The sequence below is a fragment of the Stigmatopora nigra genome, chromosome 10, assembly GCF_051989575.1.
Source record: "Stigmatopora nigra isolate UIUO_SnigA chromosome 10, RoL_Snig_1.1, whole genome shotgun sequence".
Taxonomy (NCBI): Eukaryota; Metazoa; Chordata; class Actinopteri; order Syngnathiformes; family Syngnathidae; genus Stigmatopora; species Stigmatopora nigra.
In genome coordinates this window covers 13,183,957-13,204,442 of record NC_135517.1, presented here as the reverse complement: position 1 = coordinate 13,204,442, position 20,486 = coordinate 13,183,957, and the positions used below count along the sequence as shown (strand labels likewise).

At 37.7% G+C, this 20,486-nt stretch overlaps 1 protein-coding gene across 5 annotated transcripts in view; it reads right to left on the bottom strand.

Moving 5' to 3' along the window:
- frmd4ba (FERM domain containing 4Ba) overlaps nt 1–20,053 on the bottom strand; it is a 29,146-nt gene extending 9,093 nt beyond the window's left edge. For 2 of the 5 annotated variants that reach the window (XM_077726597.1, XM_077726598.1), the window contains exons 1-11: nt 9,343–9,582; nt 8,654–8,719; nt 8,319–8,413; nt 8,141–8,233; nt 7,843–7,927; nt 7,185–7,241; nt 6,875–6,897; nt 3,368–3,451; nt 3,151–3,216; nt 2,730–2,787; nt 2,179–2,265 (exon numbers count right to left, since the gene is read on the bottom strand). In XM_077726597.1, the coding sequence (XP_077582723.1) occupies nt 2,179–2,265; nt 2,730–2,787; nt 3,151–3,216; nt 3,368–3,451; nt 6,875–6,897; nt 7,185–7,241; nt 7,843–7,927; nt 8,141–8,233; nt 8,319–8,413; nt 8,654–8,719; nt 9,343–9,504 (876 nt within the window). In that variant the 5' untranslated portion in view covers nt 9,505–9,582. Of the gene's footprint in view, nt 1–2,178; nt 2,266–2,729; nt 2,788–3,150; nt 3,217–3,367; nt 3,452–6,874; nt 6,898–7,184; nt 7,242–7,842; nt 7,928–8,140; nt 8,234–8,318; nt 8,414–8,653; nt 8,720–9,342; nt 9,583–17,470; nt 17,708–20,029 lie in introns of those variants that run through there. The other 3 variants (XM_077726600.1, XM_077726601.1, XM_077726599.1) reach the window with 3 other exon arrangements.
- Between the last annotated feature and the right edge of the window lie 433 nt (nt 20,054–20,486).

Sequence of the window (20,486 nt, the reverse complement as noted above, 5' to 3'; positions counted from 1 at the left end):
TCAGTTCCTTTCCCAGGCAAAATAATGAACCGGAATATCCTCAAATAGATGATTGATCTTTCCTATCCAAACCCAATACTGAAAGTCCTTGTGCATAACAGACTTGTCAATAAAGAGTAGTGTGTTAAAAAAATCAATAAAAAAAATCATGGAAACCAGACATGGTGCCTAATTAAAAGTTGGTAGCCCCCCATGCATTATTTTCACCGTGACAACAGATAACAGTCACCAATGCAATAAAGACATTTACAATATGAACAACATTGTAAACATAATTAACCCTGTCAATCGGAGCCTGACATCATCGCAATGTACTGAAGGACTCACTCCCATACTTGTACTAATAACAGAAATAATGTCGCACATCCAGTAAAACTGCTTATGGGTAGACTTTTTATATATGGAACATGGGAAGTATTCAGAACATTGATTACGGACACAAATAGGCAATAACAAATTCAATGTGAAGATCACAACGTTTAAAACTTTAGCGTGAGATTTCACATGCTTGTGCAAGCACATAGAACTACATATAAGACACTGCAATGACTACGTCTGAGGACACTTCCAAAATATGTTTGGGATGTGACACACCTCAAACTTTGCAAAAGGCTAGCACAAGAGTACACTTTGTCTCCTGGAAGCTCTTTAGCTGTTATAGTGTGTAGTGAGTGTTACACAGCGACAGCGAGTAGAATTTAAAAAATGACTCACTTATTTAATAGTAATACTATCAGTTTCTCTTCGAAGTTGACTGAAAAATGAGTTACTTAGCTTTACCACCACCTTTTTTTGCCTTATCTCACCTTATAGAAAGAGAATCCTGTGGTTTTAGATAAGTCTATTCAGATCATGCCTTTGGTTTCAGTCTCGATCAGTGTGTTCACATTGAGTGACACTCTCTGTGTAAGCACCTGGAACTAAGTGTAACCCAAAACAAGCCCCACCCTCAAATCCCTCCGCCTGAAAAGCTTAGTCTGGGCCTCCTCGAATTAACTGCTTTACACATTTTGACTGGTTTTCCAGTGACTATACATTTGCCTTGTACACTTGATGACTTAATTTAAAATTCAGTATAATCCTATAATGTTAAAGTCCAGCGAAATATCAACAAAGATTGTAATGTAGCTGTATAACAGAATGCATTCTCCGAACCACATGAAACTACTGTGAGTCCATGTTGCTCTGAAACTCTTAACACCCACTACCAGAGTTGGCTGAATGCCAATGCAAGCCCTACAGACATGTTGCTTCCTATAGAACACAACTACCACACACAAATAAAAGCTCACTCATGTTTTGGAAACCAATGTGACAAAGAAACTGCAGCATCAACAAGTCCCAACTTCATAATAGCGCTAAAAGGCCAGCACATGAGGTTAAATTCACTGAATACATTTCAGAGTGAAAAAAAATAAAAAAAAACTTCATTTTGCCTTTCAAATTTATGTAATTAAGAATCATTTTTTCAGTTTCAGTAAAAAAAACTTTTAAGACATTAAAAAAGTTCAGCTAAAGGGAAAACATTGTATTGACACACTTTGCAAAGTGACCTTGTGAAAGAATTTGGACAGAATACCCATTTGATCAACTGTAACTGTAAGCCATTTAAACATTGTTTAGTATTATTTTTTATTTTACTTTTTCCTTATTTACCTTGGCCTTGACTCTTCAGCACCAAACCTGATAAGGTTTTTCCCACCTACTCTGCTTTCTTTTGACTGGCATGGGAATAGATATCTTAATGCTGCTTGTTTACACAGTGGATGGATTATTAACCATGTTGCATCTTTTATAATAAACCAAGGAGAAGAAAGTATACAGTCTTTCTCCGATTGTCATGCATTCATTTAACGCAAATTCACTCTTCTGCAATTTTTTTCCTGCTATTAATTATTATTATTATTATTTTTTAATTATTTCTTAAAAAGTGAAAATCCACACTGAAAGGACTGAAGGGGAAACAAGGTAGTTATAATAGGGGTGACCCTACTTCGCGATTTTTTAATTATGATTTCTGGTTTACATTAACCGCGATATTTGAGGGATTACTGTAGAGTTAAACTAAATAGGTAATGTACAGTATAATATACAATAGTACAATGTAAGAATTGCTGATTTAGTGAACATTTTCGAATGGTTAAATCTATAAAATACATTAAAAAAAACATCTGGTACCTTTCTAGGTTTCAGCTTGTCTTGTAAGTCATACTGGCCAACACCTTTGTAGCTGACACCTAACCACCAGGGTATTCCCTGCTTGTCCTGTAGAAAAGCACAACCACATGCCAGTCAAATAATCTGTTTTCCTATTAGTGAAAGTGGAAGATTAAAACAAATATATAAATAAATAAACTGTGGGCTCGGGTCGGCTCACTGCAACGGAAAAATAGGGGATAATGTCCAAAGGTGCATTGTTGACACGAGTTTGAACATGAGACACATGATGACCTCTGTAGTGCAAAGTAGTCAGACTGTTACTTTGCAGGTTGTTTAACATGGATGCCAACTCAGCTTTGTATAACATTGTGATGCATATCATTATCATTAATAAGCTTTTTTCTGGATTGTGGCAGCGTTTAAGGCACCTTAAAACACTATGTAGGGATTTAATACATCACATTTGGTTTCAAATTTCAACATATCATGAGTCAAAAAATCACTGTTTCTTATGAGAGTTTGAAATTTTCACGTGACAAAATTATGTTTACTCAAGTGACTTATATTACCTTTACAGGGTAATAATGGACCCCATACGTTGGCAAAGACTCCAGCAAGGTTAGATACCTTCAGAAAAGAAAAAGACAGGTTAAAAGGGAAACAATCACTTACAGTTGATCACTGCTGAACTGTGACCATTGTACAGCTGACAAGAGTAGAGTGGGAAGCAAATTGATCTGTTTTCAAGCGCTGACAGAAGGGAGAGACTCCATTGATAAGTCAAGGTCACAAAACGTCACAATGTTAAGTGGTTCAGGGCTGTATTGAGCACCAAACCAGTGAAATACAACAGTAATAAAACTTGCTCAGACAGGCTTGCTGTGTACTGAGAACCTCCTATAATTAATCTAGGCCAGCCACCACTTGTGTATAACAGAGAATTCCCAAACAATGTTAATACCAGCGAATTCAAAATCATTGACAACTTACTTAACAATGGCCTGTCCTCTTGTCACCCCCTTCAATTTCTTGTAATGTTCAATCACTTTGTCCTCACTGTAGACAGATGAGAAAAAAAAATCAGATTAATGAACAGTTTTGGAAAACAAATGTAGCCTCTCTTGCAGAAAGTTATTTGGTTACATAAAACGTGCAATGAAATTTCATGTGCTGTCTCTTACTCCTTGGTGGAACTGAGATAACTTACCAATAACTGAGAGATGGGTGCTTCCTGAGAACTTGAGTGGGTAGAACTGGGAGATTCTTTAGGTTTGTTTTAGCTGTTTCAGTACTGTGTAGACAGAAAAACAGGACATTTTTTTTCAAACTGTTCTGAAGTATGAATTTAGGTTTCTCATCAACCATTTCTAGCGAGGACAATCATACGTTTTACACATCTAAACAATGAGCAATTACTAGGGCTTATAGAGGTTATGGAGGTGACTTGAAGCACAATAGTCATATTTCTGTTTCTAGGTCAATTCAAGTTCATGTTTAGGAATTGACAATAATTAAGGTGATAAACCTATGCCGTGTCAGAGAAGTCTTTTCATCTCTTTTATCTCCAATAAAAAAAAGTCTTATGAAGCTTTGCGTGTTAGAAAAATAAACCTAGACTGAACTGATCTGTTGCCAAACTTAAGATGTGCATGGAACAAAGTGGGCCTTTAAGTCATATAAATAATTTAAATTACATCCAATTGCATTACAAAAAGGGGGAGCTGTTTCAAAATATTGTTGGTCAACTACAGTAGTGATTTACTGCACCTTCCCAAAGTATTATGTCAAAAATGAAATATTAAACTTTGCCCTGCCAAAGACATCAAAGAGATACGCCCTTGTAACAGGGTTACAATGTTATCTGTTCAGACGAATACTAATGTGTGACTGTCACTGTCAATGTTGCTACAATATGTCATATATTGCAGGCCAAAAAAAAAAAAAAAAACGCTGCTGGACTGAACAAATAGAAAGCTGGCTCGGCATTCCAGTTCCCCATACCTAAACAAAAATCGACAGAATTGGCAATCTATATTGGATAGGTTTAAAGGTTAAGTGTCATATCACTCAACACAGTACAGTACTTAATAATGAAGCTAATCCTATAACATGAAACTCAATTCAAATGTAAAAGGATCAAGGTATAACCGAATTACCTTTTGGCTTTAAATTGACCTTGATAATATAAAATTGGACTTTCCCACCCCCAAACAATAATTAAACGTAACAGCCACTTAACAGGGTAGAATCAATCTATAATAATCTAAAAAATTGAACTATCGTACGAATCAAAAGCGTACACTTCTCCCTGCGACTACTTCTCCCAGGTTTACTTGGTTTTGCTGCCACTGCACTTCACTGTGTTTGATGGCATACATTTATGAGGAGCTGGTGCCTGCTGTTGTCGGAGTGATCTACTCCACAGCCACAGTGCCCTGTCAGCAATCTGGAATTCATTACTATGCCTGTTATCTCCCCAGCGCCTGCAGTGTGGGGCCAATTCCTACAGCCCAGCCCAGAACATTTTCCTCAGCGTAGTGGTCATAATACGTTTCAGCTATTCGACACAGATGAAACGTCGTGGCAAAAATGCAATTTATCCTTTTTCCGCTTTGCTTATCCCCACAAGTGCTGCAAGGGGTGCTGGAGACTATCCTAGCCAGCTGTGGACAATAAGTGGACAACACCCTGAAATGGTTCCCAGCCAATTCCAGTGGACAATGATCATTCACTCTTACATTCGAATCTAAGAAAAAAATAGACTGATCTACTTGCCTACCATATATGTTTTTGAATGCGGGAGGAAACCGGAATACCCGGAGAAAACCTACACAATCTCCACACAAGACGACTGGAAGCCACCAGGGATTGAACTCTCGATCTCCAAAATGCGAGGCGGTTAAACCTTTTCTAAACCAAATATTTGGCCAAGTAGTGTTGAATGTTTTCACCCAAGTACTACAAACAATAAATTTAATACTAGGCCTTATGGTTCACTAAGTCAACTCCCTGCAGAAGGTTGGCCTACTCAGTCACAACTTGACTCAAGTTGTCTACTATTGGACAGTGGACCTGGCTCATCCCTCTTAAAGCAGCTAACTGCTGGAGGAGGACGTCTCCAGCTAATCTCACCGCTACAGGGCCCTTTGCTGATACAGTGTGGGGGAGGCCCATTTATACTTAAGGGTTTATGCAGGGATTTACTGAGCCTCTTCATGAAAAGAAGTAGAAACAAAGGAGACATTGACAGGAATGAGAAATACTGCCACGTGACAATGCGGGATGCACCAATACTATAATTGAATTCTAAATCTATGCTCTACTGAGAAAAGTTTGTGGTTTATAAGTTTTTGAAACAATTGTCAAATTTTATTTCCCCAATGACACAGTAAATTCTATAATTTTGATGAATATACTTAGTGTTCTGTTAAACTTAGTTAAATCACACAAATATAGAAATAAATACAAGGTTTTAAAAGAGCTGTGAGTGGAATATTAATAAGTATTCAAATGCTATTAATAATAATAGTTTAAAGATCATTTTTGTAGAGTTTTAATCAAGTACTCCTATCCAAAGTTAAACTCTGACAAGTAACAGTTGAAGTGCCAGATTATTCCTTCCCTTGGCAAAAAGTAGCAGTTATAGTGCATAAACAAAATATTGTAAAGGGATGACGTAACAGAACATGGGCTGGACTACGGGGCAACTTATGTTTACAGGACTCCTTATTCCACTGTGCAATTTAACCACACAACTACAGTATTTGTGTTATTGGCAACAACAGAGGTCATTTTAGAGTCAAATCATTAGGACAATACACTTGTTCTCCAGAGCAGAGACAGTGATTGATCAGAGTTTATTGCTCAAAGCCATTGAAAACCCTTTATTCCTATGGAAAATAACATAGGTCTACCTTATCGACAGGTCAACCTCTGAGGCACCCTAAATTTATCTCTAATGGTGGACAGATTATGGAGGCAATCTCCAAACAGTCTCTCTCGCTCTATACCCCCCTCTCTCACTCTTTCTCTCTCTCTCGCTTTCTCTTGCTCTGTGTCAGTCTGTCTCTCTCATCGCTATTCAAATTCACATTAGAGCAAAGCAAAATTTAAAATATTAAGCAATGGTAATACATGCAATTTTGTATTTTCGACAATACACGTTTTAGGGTAATCAGGGTAATCATTTATGGAGGGCAGTAGCAAGTAAAAGATCCAAGCTGGTTGAACATTATCGACTGTAAAGAAGTCATTTTTCTCCCTTTGTTGACATACAGTACTGTCACTCACTTACCCTGACACTTGAATAACCAAATGGTAAGCTATGTATGATCAAAGAGACATAAATAAAAATGCATGGAAAAATAACCTTTGGCTCTAACGGTTCAAATGCACCATTCTAATACACGACCCACAATTTGCAATGAAATGAAACTCATTATTTCCATGAAAATGTCACAATATATTGATTTAATGATTTGGTCCCAGCTGGTTGTGATGTAACGGTGGTTCAGATTGTACGTATATATTTTGCCAAATCTATAACTGCATTGTTATATTTGAAATTTCAATGATCTTGTAAAAAAACTCATTTATTTGAAACTAAGCACAGTAATAGATTATACAAAATGCTGCATTTTGCAGGGCTGATGTAATTTTTCTAAAAGAAATTTCGATGAAAGAACATTTATTAAAAGGTATAACATTGTCTTACCATGTGAAATCGCCGTTGAACTCCTAAAAAAATGAATGAAGATGTCAGTAACATAACAAAAAAATTCTATGCTTATTCACACAGCACATGTCATGGCCACTGTTTCATGCAATTTCCTAAAAAAAAATCAAAGCTTTTGTCCTTCCAATTAAAGTCATTTTCAACTAAATAAAAACAACAGTTTTGGATTTGTTACACTAGGTTGATCACAAAATAAACACAATTTAAAAGTAGGTCATCGCCCTGCAAACTAGTTCAACAAAATGCTTGCGCCAAAAACCCTCTCAAACAAAACATGCTTCTTCCTTACCTGTAATGCGAATGCAGCCAATTTGAAAACGTGATCGCTCTCCACGTCGATAATCTCCTGTTTTGTTGTTGTTGATTTTTTTGTAGTTGTTGAAGAAAGAATAGTTATTGTAAAACAAAATAGTTTTTCAGCGAGACTACAGAGTGGAGTTCAGGCAAACTAAACGGTACCACTGTCCTCTCGCTACCGACTGAACCACTTAGAACACAGATTAAACGTTGTATTACAATTGCTGAAGGGGTAAGTGATGAAACTACTTATTCACCTAAACTTTAAATCGTGATAAGTACTGACAGTTAACACATTATGATCTGTAATGAATTCCACGGAATGAAAAAAAAAAAACGAATACAACCCCCCCAATCGGAAAAGTGGTACAGTCCGAGCAGGTTCAACAGTCTCCGTCTCCCATGGCGACCAGTATGCTCTACCCACGGAACAAACATGATCGCCAAGTTTGACCGTTTGTTGCATTCATGTTCTCCTCGTATTTTCCTAGACTGTCCCTCCCCTAGGTAGCAATACTTACATCTTGTGCTAAAACACACAAAACTATTCAGACATTTTAAGGTACCCCTTTACACTCTCTTGAATTTGTACAACGAACATTTTGAGTGAAACTTGTACCACGTGTGTATGTACAACTCCTAACACTTACATTAAACACCAACGATTTTGCATTCATGAAGAACAGCTCCACAGTGGTGTTGTCTTTTAAGAATGTGACCCTCTCAATGTAAAATCTGTAAAAAAAAAAATAGTATTTGGGTTATATTCAGTATCATATCAATTTCACACGTTTGAGTCTCGAGATGTTGATACAGTTAACATGACTGCCACCTACTGGTCTACATTGGTTATAAATTCAGGGCCAAATTTCCATACTAGTTAGTCAACACTCAGCATATTATACAGATATAAAATATAAAATTATCCTTCGACACAGGCCTGCTCACCTCACAAAGAATTTGAGTTCCAGTGTATCCGAAGACTTAGAAAAGTCATGGTCAAGAACTTTTCGATCTAGCTGAAGCCAGTTATTCTGACCACTATAGAGAATAAATATTGCATCAGGCAAAAAATTAAATGACATGTAAACAACATAACATGCATTATATTGAACAATACACTTACGTATCATCTATAAAGGAAAGTCCAAAGTACTCTTTCTCCTTCAGGTTAAAATGGGATGCCACCAAATCCAACAGGTCTCGCGAGAGAAGCCGCGGCTTATAGAAATATAAAAAGGGCAAATATTTTTACTTTCTATATTATAGTTGTCTCTCAAGATTTGTAAGCCAAGAAATTTCAACATCAGAACATATCAGGGATCTTTTTAATCACTTTGAAAGTACTACTACATTCAAGGTTCTATGTCTATCATCACCCCCCGCCTTCATCTCTACAACCCACTTACTTATCAACACAGGAATGCAGTATATCTAAATTAGAGACAGACTTTTCTCTACCTGAACCAGCAGCTCCAACCTCCGTTCATCGAGTAGGTGTACCTGGCACTGGCGTCCCTCAGTCATCTGAAAGAAGACAAAAACACAAGATAGTTTTTGCAACATGAAGCCTTCATTGCACAGCAAGATTCCACATTCCCCTGTTAACCTTGTCAAAACATCTTGCAGCCACTATTGCTCAAAGTAAAATAGCTGTTTGACTTTTGATAGTATAAACAGTGATTCATTTTTGTGTGGTGTTTGTATTTTTTTTTGTTTTTGTGAATGTATAAGGAAAATTGAGCCACTGGATACATTTCCACCTGTTTAAACTTATTCCAGCAAATAAGATACAATGCACTATTAACCAAAATGTTTTGAGTTCCACAGTATAGTGGCTTTCGAATACGTTTTACTTTCTTCTGAAGAAACAAAGTGTAATTTTGTGCCTCAAGTTTTAGATTCCTCTGTCTTGTTCCAGGTGAGTTGTTTGGAGTTGAAATGTGATGCAGTCAGCAGAACTGATCTACAATGCAACATATGTGCACTCCTATAAGGTACTGCATAAGAGCCCAAAACCACCAACTACTAAAGTAGCTTGAAAAATTGCATATGGGCACTTTCAACACAAATTGTTGCACAAACCTTTTAAAATGGCACCTAAAGTTATAAAAACAGTGATGTAAATAGGCAACAAGCAGTTGCCATACCTGGTAACCATGTCCAATCCTAAAGCACGCTGCAAGAAATTGTTGGCATGGCAACATTGTTCGACTGTACCATCTCCTTAAGATCCCATGTCCCATACTCCAAATGAACTGACTGCTAGATGCCACCATGTCATCCATTCCTCGAACCATGCGCACAGCCATCAACTTGTGTCTCTGGGCCAATTTCTTCTACAGATGACAACACCTCTCAAAACCAGTAGAAGCCTGCAGATCACTCGAGTTAGCGCCACCCAAAGAGCTTTATTATGATAGAAGGCTACTGCTAAGGAGGACAAACAGACATTGTGACATGCCAGCCCAGCTGACGTCATGTCGGTGCGAGTCATCGCCTTAGAGCAGTCCGTATCAGGCATAATCATGATCCAAATACTAGTGATGGTCCGAAGAACCATTCCAGCAGAAGCTCATATAAACAGTGAGGGTCACAAGTAGTTAGACAATATTATACATTTTCTGACTTCATCTATGGCTGCTACACTCACCAGTTATTGAGTCAAAGGTCACTCTCAGTTTCTTCCTATTTTCCAAACTAATTTGAAAACTACAAATCTCACCACTCACAGTCTACACTGTTGAAACATGTTATATTTTCATTTTATCAGCAAAGTTCTCCAATACAATATGGAAAAACAATCATAGTATGCAAGAACAAAAAAAAGAGAAGCATAAAACATTTCTACAAAGCAATAACTCATACTTTTTCCTCAGTATATTGTAAATCATATTCAACGAATGACCCCCTGACTCCTGTAAAAAATATTGAAATTTCAGTGGAACATTTTAGTGTTACAAAAGTGGCTAAGGGTCAGGTTTGTGTTGGAAGTTGGGAGTAATTTCCTGAGGAGTCCAGACATCCCCACCCATTACATTCAGGTGGGGCTTTAAAATGAATTGCCTCAGTTTGGATATGCAAGGGTGGTAAAGTAGTACTGACATGGCACATTAGAAAGTGGAATGGTGGTGCTAAACATTTCTAAGCCTTTGATCTTAAACTATGGGTTGGGAAAGTTCTCATAAGTCATTGCCAGATGTTTTAGTCTGTCTACAGCTGTGATTAATAAGCACATGTTGTGCACACACTGCACTTGTCCCTCAAATAAAACATTAAAAATGCAGGAAAAGCAAAGACAACAATGCTGAAGAAATAAAAAATAAATTGATACAACATCTGCGAGCAACAAGATATATTGAAACAATAGAAATAATATTTTGTGTGCGTGCTTTTGAAAATGTTTCCGGAACCAGAGATTCTTACACTGTGTGGGTAGCCGTAAAGTATTATATGAAATTGTAGTAATTTTACAATGACATTTAGAGTCACAATGACATGGAATTATATGTAATTTCATGTTTCAATGCGATTAAAGGTATCAGGGGGGCATTATGACGTCAAAGGGCCACTGGAACTAGCTTACCATGATATGAACTGACAGGCGTGAAAACCCATAGCTGCCTGGTGTGACAACCATAAAGTTGATCGCATACAACAGTGTCACGTGGGTCAAGAAAACACTTCTTAGGCATATAGGGAAATATCAAAAGTGATGCACGAGACTTGCAGAATGACAGGCAAGATAAACTAATACATTTCAGCTCTCTATATTTAATGGCACCAGTTAATGATGTATAACAATCCCCCTGGCCAAAGTCGACTAATAAAGGCTACATCTCACCAGAAATTAGTTTTGTTTCTTTAACACATGTTCGAATTACAGTACAAAATTAATGTGTTGCACATCAGAGCCCAGTCTTAACAACTATTGAAAAAAATCAAAGTTCTATCACGGCATTCAAACAACAATTGTGATGACCTAATACTATTCGGTCACTTGTAGGAGCCATTCTCTATTCAGCACATGTGAAGCATTCAGAGACAATTAAAAGGTCCATTGTTTTCAAGCTGGTGCTTGCACCACTATTATGCACCACTATAAACCATTAGGGAGGAGTTGTGGTTGGACTAGGTCAATGCTGCAATGCTCAATTAGGAACACAAGATGGAGGAATGTAGCTTCTCCATTACAGTTTTTTTTAATAAAGAGAAATAAGCTGTAAAATGCTGAAAAATAATGCAATAACGTGTTTTCTATGTATATTTTGTAGCAGAGTGTTCAGTGTTAGTTAATATATGCATATTTATTTCTCTTTTAAAACCTGGACATGAAAAGTATTTGCATGGCCCACTAAATTTAACCAACCATATTCTCTCTACCTCATGAATAGGCCTTGATCTGTTGAGAATACAAGGTTGGTCATGAAATGGGGATGTAAATACAAGATCATCACACTTCCAAGTCCCAAAATACAAGACTGACATAGGATGATAATGCCAATTAGGATGTAGAGTAAGTGGAATATTAATTATTTTAAAAGAGGGAAAGCCTCCGAGTGAATAAGTCAAGAGCGTGACCGGAGCAATGAAACAGCTGTCATCGACACAGCCCGCAGCTGACGACCCATACCGCATACTGAGGCTACAGCTGACAGGCTGAATACAAGACATGTGCAGTGTGCCTGAGACACACACGCAAACGTGCACGTGCAGGAGTGTTAACGCGCCTCAAAGGATATTGTTTGGAACCTTTCACCAAAAACTAGGCAGCAGGATCCAGCTGCCAAAAATCAGGATCTTGTATAGATAGATGGTCAATTTGCAATCATACATAAATAAACAGTTTATAAAATATGTAAATGGGACATCCCTTGCCATGCAAACAATCTGCTGTTACCCCAAGTGTCTTGTTCAAGTCAAAACCTAAATACAATGAACTATATTCCGCCAGGGAAAATGTAATAATGATGGATCACAGATGTGTTTATTATGATTACATGTTAACATATTAACAAAACATCAGAGCAGTTATCATCTGCTGTAGTTTAAATATAGTAATTAGAATGTGTTGAGGCAATAAAGCTAAGATGCTCTTGGTACAAAGTGTCAAGAATTAATGAGATGCAGAACGTTCTGCTCTTAAGTTTTTTAGTTTGTCAGCGGATCCTGCAGTTTTGGGACCAGTGCCTTCTGAAAAATTGGACCAACTCAGACCACACAATGGTGCAGAGACCACAACAGAACCAATGCTTTAAGGTCAATGCATGGCAGCAAATAGCACACATGTTTCCCCTTAAGCGAGATCGTGATTTTGCATTTTTGAGAGGAAGACAAACAATAAGTCCCTGTGTTATCACTCAAGCCATATACTTTAGCGTAACCTAAATAAATAAGAAATGCATTTGGCTCCACCTTCAGTCCAAAAGAAATAAGTAGAAATCAGTTCACGTGATTTTATTTATTACTTTTACCATTCTTTTACCAACCATAAACACATCCAACTAAAAACATGATCAAGCTGTTTTGATTCAGACATTCTGCCTTTGGCTGTCTTTACCCCTGTAATCCATTAAAAATTACAATACATCATTTTCATGGTAATATAAATGAATCAAGAACATTATCTGGTTTGTTTTTTTCCATAAGTGTAAATAAAGCCCAACAATGGTGTGTGTGTGTGTGTGGGTAGTCTGGAATTTTATTTCTTTTAAGCCTCTCAACAATGATGTTTAAAAGACAATACAAGTAAATAAAGTTGTGATGCAGATCTATCTACTCGGTCTCCTGGCAGATAAACTGCGTAACAAATTCATTATACTAGCTTGCTAATTGTCTCAGATAGCCCCCAGCCTCAAGTTATTTAATGCAGACTCATTTATTTTTTTGGTGAATTCCCAGTATTTCAGCATTTTAGAAAAAAATGAGAAGGGATAGATGAAGATGAACAATGAATTGCTAATATTGAAATTTCTTCAGTAATGTTGACAGCTTAATTAAACTCGGCTAGTCTTTAGTAAAGCAGGGTAATAGTAACTCTCAATTGGAATTTTAGGATGAAAAATGTAAATAATTTGTGGTTAGAGGTTAAGCTAACAATTACAGAAACAAATCTGGCAATTACACAGATACCAAATAAGCACACAAGCAACAGGAAAATCAAAACATAATCATAATTCAAAATGCCTTAATTCTGTTTAACTAACTTGTGATTTTAAATCAAACAGCTGTCCTGGCTTATTAGGAGTGAATAATCAAGCTCCAGACAAGTGGACTATGGAAAACTGTCATATTGCTGGAACTACACAACTGGAAACCGTTTCAAGTTGGATGGCCTTAGGAAAAATATGTGGTGAGATGCTCAATTGTCTTTAACTAAAATTGATGTGGGGTTTGTTTGAAAGATTATACTAATCAGTTATGCAAACACAAAAACTGTTACACTCAGCCCTAGAAGCAATAAATAAAAGATTAGCCCACTTGTTGACCCACTCTACTCCTGACTTAATGTTTAAAAGTGATTAACATTTAATATTACTATATTTATTACTATTATAATTATGAAGGTGTGGTTGTGAATGTGAATGTTTGTGTTCCTATGTTTTTATTAAATAATATTAAAAGTCAATTTAAATATATTTTTGTTTGTAATGGGAAAGCATGCTATTAATTGCACACCTGTCACTTTGGCAAACATTTTGACTAAGATGGTTTTGTTTTCCATTTAAAGCGGTGTAACATTAAGAAAATAAAAGAAGTTTGAAATGTGACAAAACTGTTTTAAATTACGAAAGAAAAATGTTTAGTTCAGTGTAATCATCTGTTTATGTGTTTTTTTGTTGTTGTTGCTGCTGTTACTCCGGTGCAGTAATTGTGGATGATGGTCCAATCAGATTAATCTTCCCCATGTGAACATGGAAGCAGTGTAGTGTTAGTATTATCAGAGGGGTCCCACTAATTTCATTTTAGCCACACGAAACATCAGTCATCCTGAGAGTTAAACTAATTACACAGTGATTATTACTGTAGCATATGCTCAACCCTTAACCACAATGCAACAAAACCACAAAATAAGAAACAATAATAAAGCCACAGATTGTTACACTGTTACATATCCCTAACACCGCACGTTATGGGTAGATATATAATGTTAATTATTGCATGTGTGTATTTTTTTATGCGTGTCTTTTCTAAAGCATACCCTTGGGGGTGAACAAACATGATTTCTCATGATTATAAAGAAGGCTTTTGAGCAAAGGAACAAAATCATTCAATATCTAGCCATATGCAACACTCATCTTAATAGAGTTGTCTGTGTTTACATTATTATAGGATTTCACAACATTTCCAGGAAATATTTCAGTCCCATGAGTGGTATATACTATTTGTACAAAATAACTCATATGGTTAGGGTTCTTAGAGGTTACCTATAACCCAAAGGCACCATGTCCGTGATCTCCGCTACAGTATAAAATGCGTGGGTGTTCGTCTATGCTTTCATAGGTGTTGGTTTTCAGCATTAACGTTTAAAGGGAGAAGCTCACATGACACTCCGTTAATGATGAATCTTTAGCCGGAAAAGACAAAGAAGGTCCAATCAAATACAGTAGCAACTAAAAGACACCCACACACACAAAATACTACATGACCCAGGCAAATAAATACATTCAGGTGAACATTGGGGAGGAAGCAACAGGCAGGAAAGAACTATGGACTTAACAGACTGGAGGGGATGCAGACTGAGAGCATCCTGCAGGTCCCTTGGGCCTACCATGCCTCCGTCTCTTCTGGCATATAATGTGAGAAACACTCACAAGATGCTTTTAGCTTTGAGTTGTATTGATCAGTATTAGACTCCAGGCAGTGAAATGTGTTGGCAGTGGGGATGTTTTTTTTCATTCTTAAGAAGAAGGTAAATAATAGAAGCTCATCTTGTTCAATTCTCGACATGTGGGTTGGGTCTAGGGCTTTCATTCAAGTTATCAACTACTGCAACCATATAGGTGGGATGGCAACTGATTATAATTGAGGCTTGGATGGACAGACAAATACAGTATGTAGATTATGGAATTGGTAGACACTTACATGAGGGGACGGGTGCATGAAGAGAAACATGATAACCGAGTAGCACACCTCTTTTGTTATTCAAAACCTCCTAGGCAAATACTATTTTAGATTCTCAGTTCCTTGGCCTCATTGCAATTAGGAATATCCCAAATTGGAAAATGTGTCTCCAGTGTGCCCACAGTCAGGAACACAAAGAATATTGATGTATGCTTCAAACTCTGAACTTAAACAGCTATTGTGGATTCACTTCACGGATTTACACATCTATCGATTTTTTTTCAACAATCACAATAAATTTAACTAGTAACTACAGCAGTTGAATTTCAGTTTTCATGCACGTGTTATTTTGACTCTTTGTTTAACTCAGGATATCCTGTCTGAAACAACAAAACAGACATGAAACAAGGAATACCTATGTCTGTATCTACTGCTCGATTTACAGAAATGAGGAACTGATGCCAGTTAACACACTTTTGCAGTGAACCTTTGTGATCGCATCATGGGCAAGCCATCAAAGACATTCTCATTGCATGAATTATGTCTCGATTGAAAAATGCATGCACTGGAATATAATGGTCCTCCTTAATTTCAACTGAACTTGGATTCCGTGTTCTTGATGATGCTACAACATTTAGTGGAGAGGCGTGTCACCAATGCTTTAGGATATCTCACCTAGCTCCTCAAGAGAGGAGATCTTAGTCCCTCATATTGTCCGAACCCTAGAGATAGTCTCCCCACCATGTTGATAATGCACTGCTTGCTGCTCCAGAGGAGCGGGATAGTGGACAAACATTTTCGCAAAGCTCACCTGAAGTAATTTATCATTCTCCATGGTGTCAAGCAACTTCTGAAAGTTTTTGTCCGCAGCTACCACTAAAGTAGAATTTTCCTTGGCCTCCTAATACCCGAGAGCTACTTCTGGAGTCCTAAAGGCCCAAAAGAGTCATATATACTTTAACAGTACTATGATTTTTGAAAACCATTCTAAAGTTGCAAGTTAATTCAAATAGTTCTGATGTAGTTTTGCCACTATTGCCATTTAGTTGTAGCTGAACTATTGTTAGGTTTTGGTTGATCTTGTCATTGCACCTTCTCTTCCGTATGTTAGAAGGGGTGCAGGGGGCAAGGGTCGGAAACCAACATAAACACACATGGTGGAAAAGGTGAAATGACAAGACCAATCCAAACCTAACAACTATAAAGGACTGATGTGTGAAATCCGTGTAGTTAGGATTTATTTAATGTAGAAATAGTTGCAGCTAGGCTCACTCCCTTTTTCCAGGCAGTTTGCCTAACATCGGTTGCACAAGTGCACAGGATGGATTAGGTTGCTAATGGGCCCTGATTGGTAAATATTATAACTGTGCACAGCCTCATAGCAGTACAGGAATATTCCAGGGGTTAATAGCTTTATTGAATTGGAAGCGCTGACCGAATTAAAATCAACTGAATATCCCAGCCTAATGTTGACACAAAGCTGTGCTGCACTGGCAGTGTGTGTGTGTATCAAAGAGAAAAGCACATGTTGCTCTCACGAGAAACAAACTGAATAAACCAAAAACAAACCAGGCTGAATCTTTGTTTCTCACAATTTTGTCTTCACACCATGTCCTCGTGATAAGCCTGATTCACACAACAAATGTAGGTAGCGAGACACCATGTTAACTTTTGAGTTTAGATGTCGTCACTCAACTTTGGGAGCACCTTTGCACCGCACTACAGGATATCGCGTTCCTGCCTGCCCATTGTTTGTTTTGTCCAGGGAAACAGGATATTCTCACCGCGCAAACCAGCTGACATGAGGAGTCAGAAAAGTCTAGATGTGGGTTAAAAAGAAAAACAAACTCACACTGTGACTTTCCCCCCTTTCTCGCTGATGACTTTCCCCCTTTCTTGCTGATGATGCTGCTTCACACCTTTATCACCTGAGTCATCAAGCTACTGTCTGTCAGTGTGTAAAGCATTTATGTTGACATGTCAACAATCCCCAGCACATAGCAGATATAACATCAGAACAACCCATAAACAATTACACCCAAAAAAAGAACAATGTGCGTTTAAACTTGGCACCTGATGTAGACATCCATTAAAAAAAAAAACGGAGGCGACCAAAGTCAACAAACATACATTGCATATTGTTTGATTGCAATTAAAAGCAAAGCTAAAAGACAAGGAACTTCATAATATTGAGGAAGAACAAAGGTTTCTCACCTTATGTCTTTTGTTGTGCTCGAATCGCTTCCACTTGTTATTGTTTGCATGCGAGGTGTCAGCCAGCCGTCAAACAAAACTCAACGCATTCGATCTTGTTAGAAGAAACAAATGAGAGAAGTTCAGCACAGATCCGATCATTAAAGCCGTGAAAAGACACCGCCGATTTTTGATAACAATGTCGGTTCACTCCCGACCGACAGCCGGCCGGTCCCAGCATCAATTCACTCGCACTGCCCGGCAGTGTCCGCCTCCTCCTCTTCCTCCTCAACCTTGCTGGCCAATAGCAGAGCGCGAGCGCTTTCTACCGTGCTCCTTGTAAATAACCACGATTTAGTACAAAATGACCATTTTGACAATATCCATTCATGATTAATCAAACGTTTATGGTCTCTCTGACACACTATCTGTGTACAATAACTTGATAAAACAATAACTGTCATGTTATTGTGTGTGTTTTTTCAAATATATAGATTTTTCATTTTCTAACCGCTTTATCCTCACTTTCGTCGTGGGGGGTGCTGGAGCTTATCCCAGTTGCCTTTGGGCACGAGGCGGGGGGATTGGTGGGCAGCCAATCACAGGGTACAAGGAGACAAACAACTATTCATGCTCACACTCATACCCAGGGGAAATTTAGAGCCATGCATGTCTCTGGTATGTGGGAGGAATCCGGAGTACCCGGAGAAAACCCACATAGGCCCGCAGAGAAAATGCAAATTCCACATAGGTGGACCGACCTGGATTTGAACCCAGGACCCATATTGTGAGGCCGATGCGCTAGCTACTCACCCACAGGGCGGCCCCAGTCTTAATATAATTGTTTTCATTTTAACTTTTGATGTCATTTCAATAAGACAAGCGCAAATTTCTCTGACTATTTAAAATTGTGGAGCATTTTGCTGAGTTGGCGACTAGACCAGAAAGGAAAGGGAAGGAAAGGAGTGCCACACTCTGTTGAGGTTTCAATGTTGTCAGAACAATGGGAAAGATGGCTAATCCACTGAAACTGCAGGAGCAAGGAAATGGAAAGGATAAAACGGTCCATTTAGATTCTGAACCTCATGGACTGAGACGCAGACACCTAAAGTAAAAAGATATCCCTTGGCTATATTAACCCTTTCAGGAACTGCGATCATGACAGTGGACACTTATTCATAAACTGTGTTTCTCTGTGATAAAATTGTATGTGCCATTGATTCATGAATATATAGAATCATATCATTTGTTTGTAATGTTTTGTATCATAATTATAAATAAATCTAACCTAATAAAAGCTAAATAATGAAAGTATACGAGTAACTCTTTATCATTCTACATTAGAAGTGGTAGAAATGACTATAAATGCTCATCTGGCAGTGCCATTGACTTGACTTGAAAGGGTGAATAAATGAATGAACGTTCAAAAGGATTGGATATCTAGCACCGGTAAATGGCAGTCGATGAGTTAAAGGAATACCAAAAAAAATCACTGCAACGTAAACAGAATAAAATACTACAAAGGACAGCTCTTTGAAGGGGTGTGTGGGTATAGGGTGAGGGGTCATTAGTTTGTGGTGCAAAAAGCATTTACAAAGCATCATGAGTCACCCCAGTGACTGTCTTCCCCTCCCCCATTTATGACGGTTTCAGTAAACAGTGATGATCAACCTGCATGAGTCCAGTACCATGTTTACTTTAAAATCTTTTTACGCCTTAATCCCACTGAGATTAGCCTGTATCTGTTTTTCATAACACTTTATAGAAAATATTGTCTTGTTATACAGAACATCACATCAAGAGGGTCTCTTAGGGAAATTATTTAAAGAAAATATTCAGGGGAAAGTAAAACAAAGCATGCAATTTTAACAAATGTTACCAATATAGATCAATGCAATAGATTTAAAAATGTAAATGGTGATTTGGAGAATTTTAAAAGGATTATACTGTGTTCACGTGACAGATGCTAACACAGTTAGGTCAATCCTCCTGGGGGCCCCCTGATTGACACACTATCCCAGACTTATTGGCCCATTGTTAGTGTGCATGTTGTCCTTTGGTCTTTAGCTGCATAATACCCCACAACCCTTGAGGGCAGATTAACTATGTCCCCATAACTTCAGACTTGACCTTGATGGACTAATGTGATTTTCCTTTGTGTATTGACTGGCTCTGAGTTTAGGAAAAATCCATTCACACTACACCAAGTGTTGTCCTTTCATAAGCGTATATCATGTACTAGTAGAGATAGCAAGGCGAAGTACTAAATATAAGTGGACGTCATCTTTTATCTCCATTGCATGTTTCAACAAAAGCTTTAAGCAGGTCAGCTGTTAGTTAACCTACCAATTTAGTCACTCAAATACTTGTGTCTGATTTAGTTTACAGGTTCTAAGATTTTGGGTTCAATTAAACAGTCCAAAGATTCAGAAAAGTACTCATTTACATGGATGCTGCTATCTTTTAAGTTATGTTCATAATCTTATCGTCTCAACAGTAACGTCACTCCAATTAGAATAAGGCAATTGTCTTACATACGCACGTGGCAGAACCTACAACACATGAGACTCATAAACTTACCGTAACAGCGGCCCACTTCACAAATATTTTACAATTTCATGGTAGTAAAAAACGGAGGGAGGGGGGGGGGTAGAACAAAGCATCAAACAACAAAGAGTACAGAAGGCCACGTAATCAACATAACACACTTTAATTCTAGCCACACTGTAAACTGACCATAAACTAGCCACGCTTCTTCCATTTTGGGGGTGGGGCAGAATCCCATTTTCAACAGATACTGTATATTTTGTAAAACAAAGGCGCTTATTAAGACCTATGTATTTCTAATAGTGTTTTATTTCCTAGATGTTGGATGTTGGAAATGACTAGTGTTTTCCTTTGTTGTATAAGGACAGGCAAAACAATAAAATGATCTTTAATCAGATAGCAGAATGGACAATAAACATGTATTTCCCTTCTCTTTTGTATTTTATGACTATGCATTCCATTTTAGGGTGCAATAGTTGTGATGTGCACA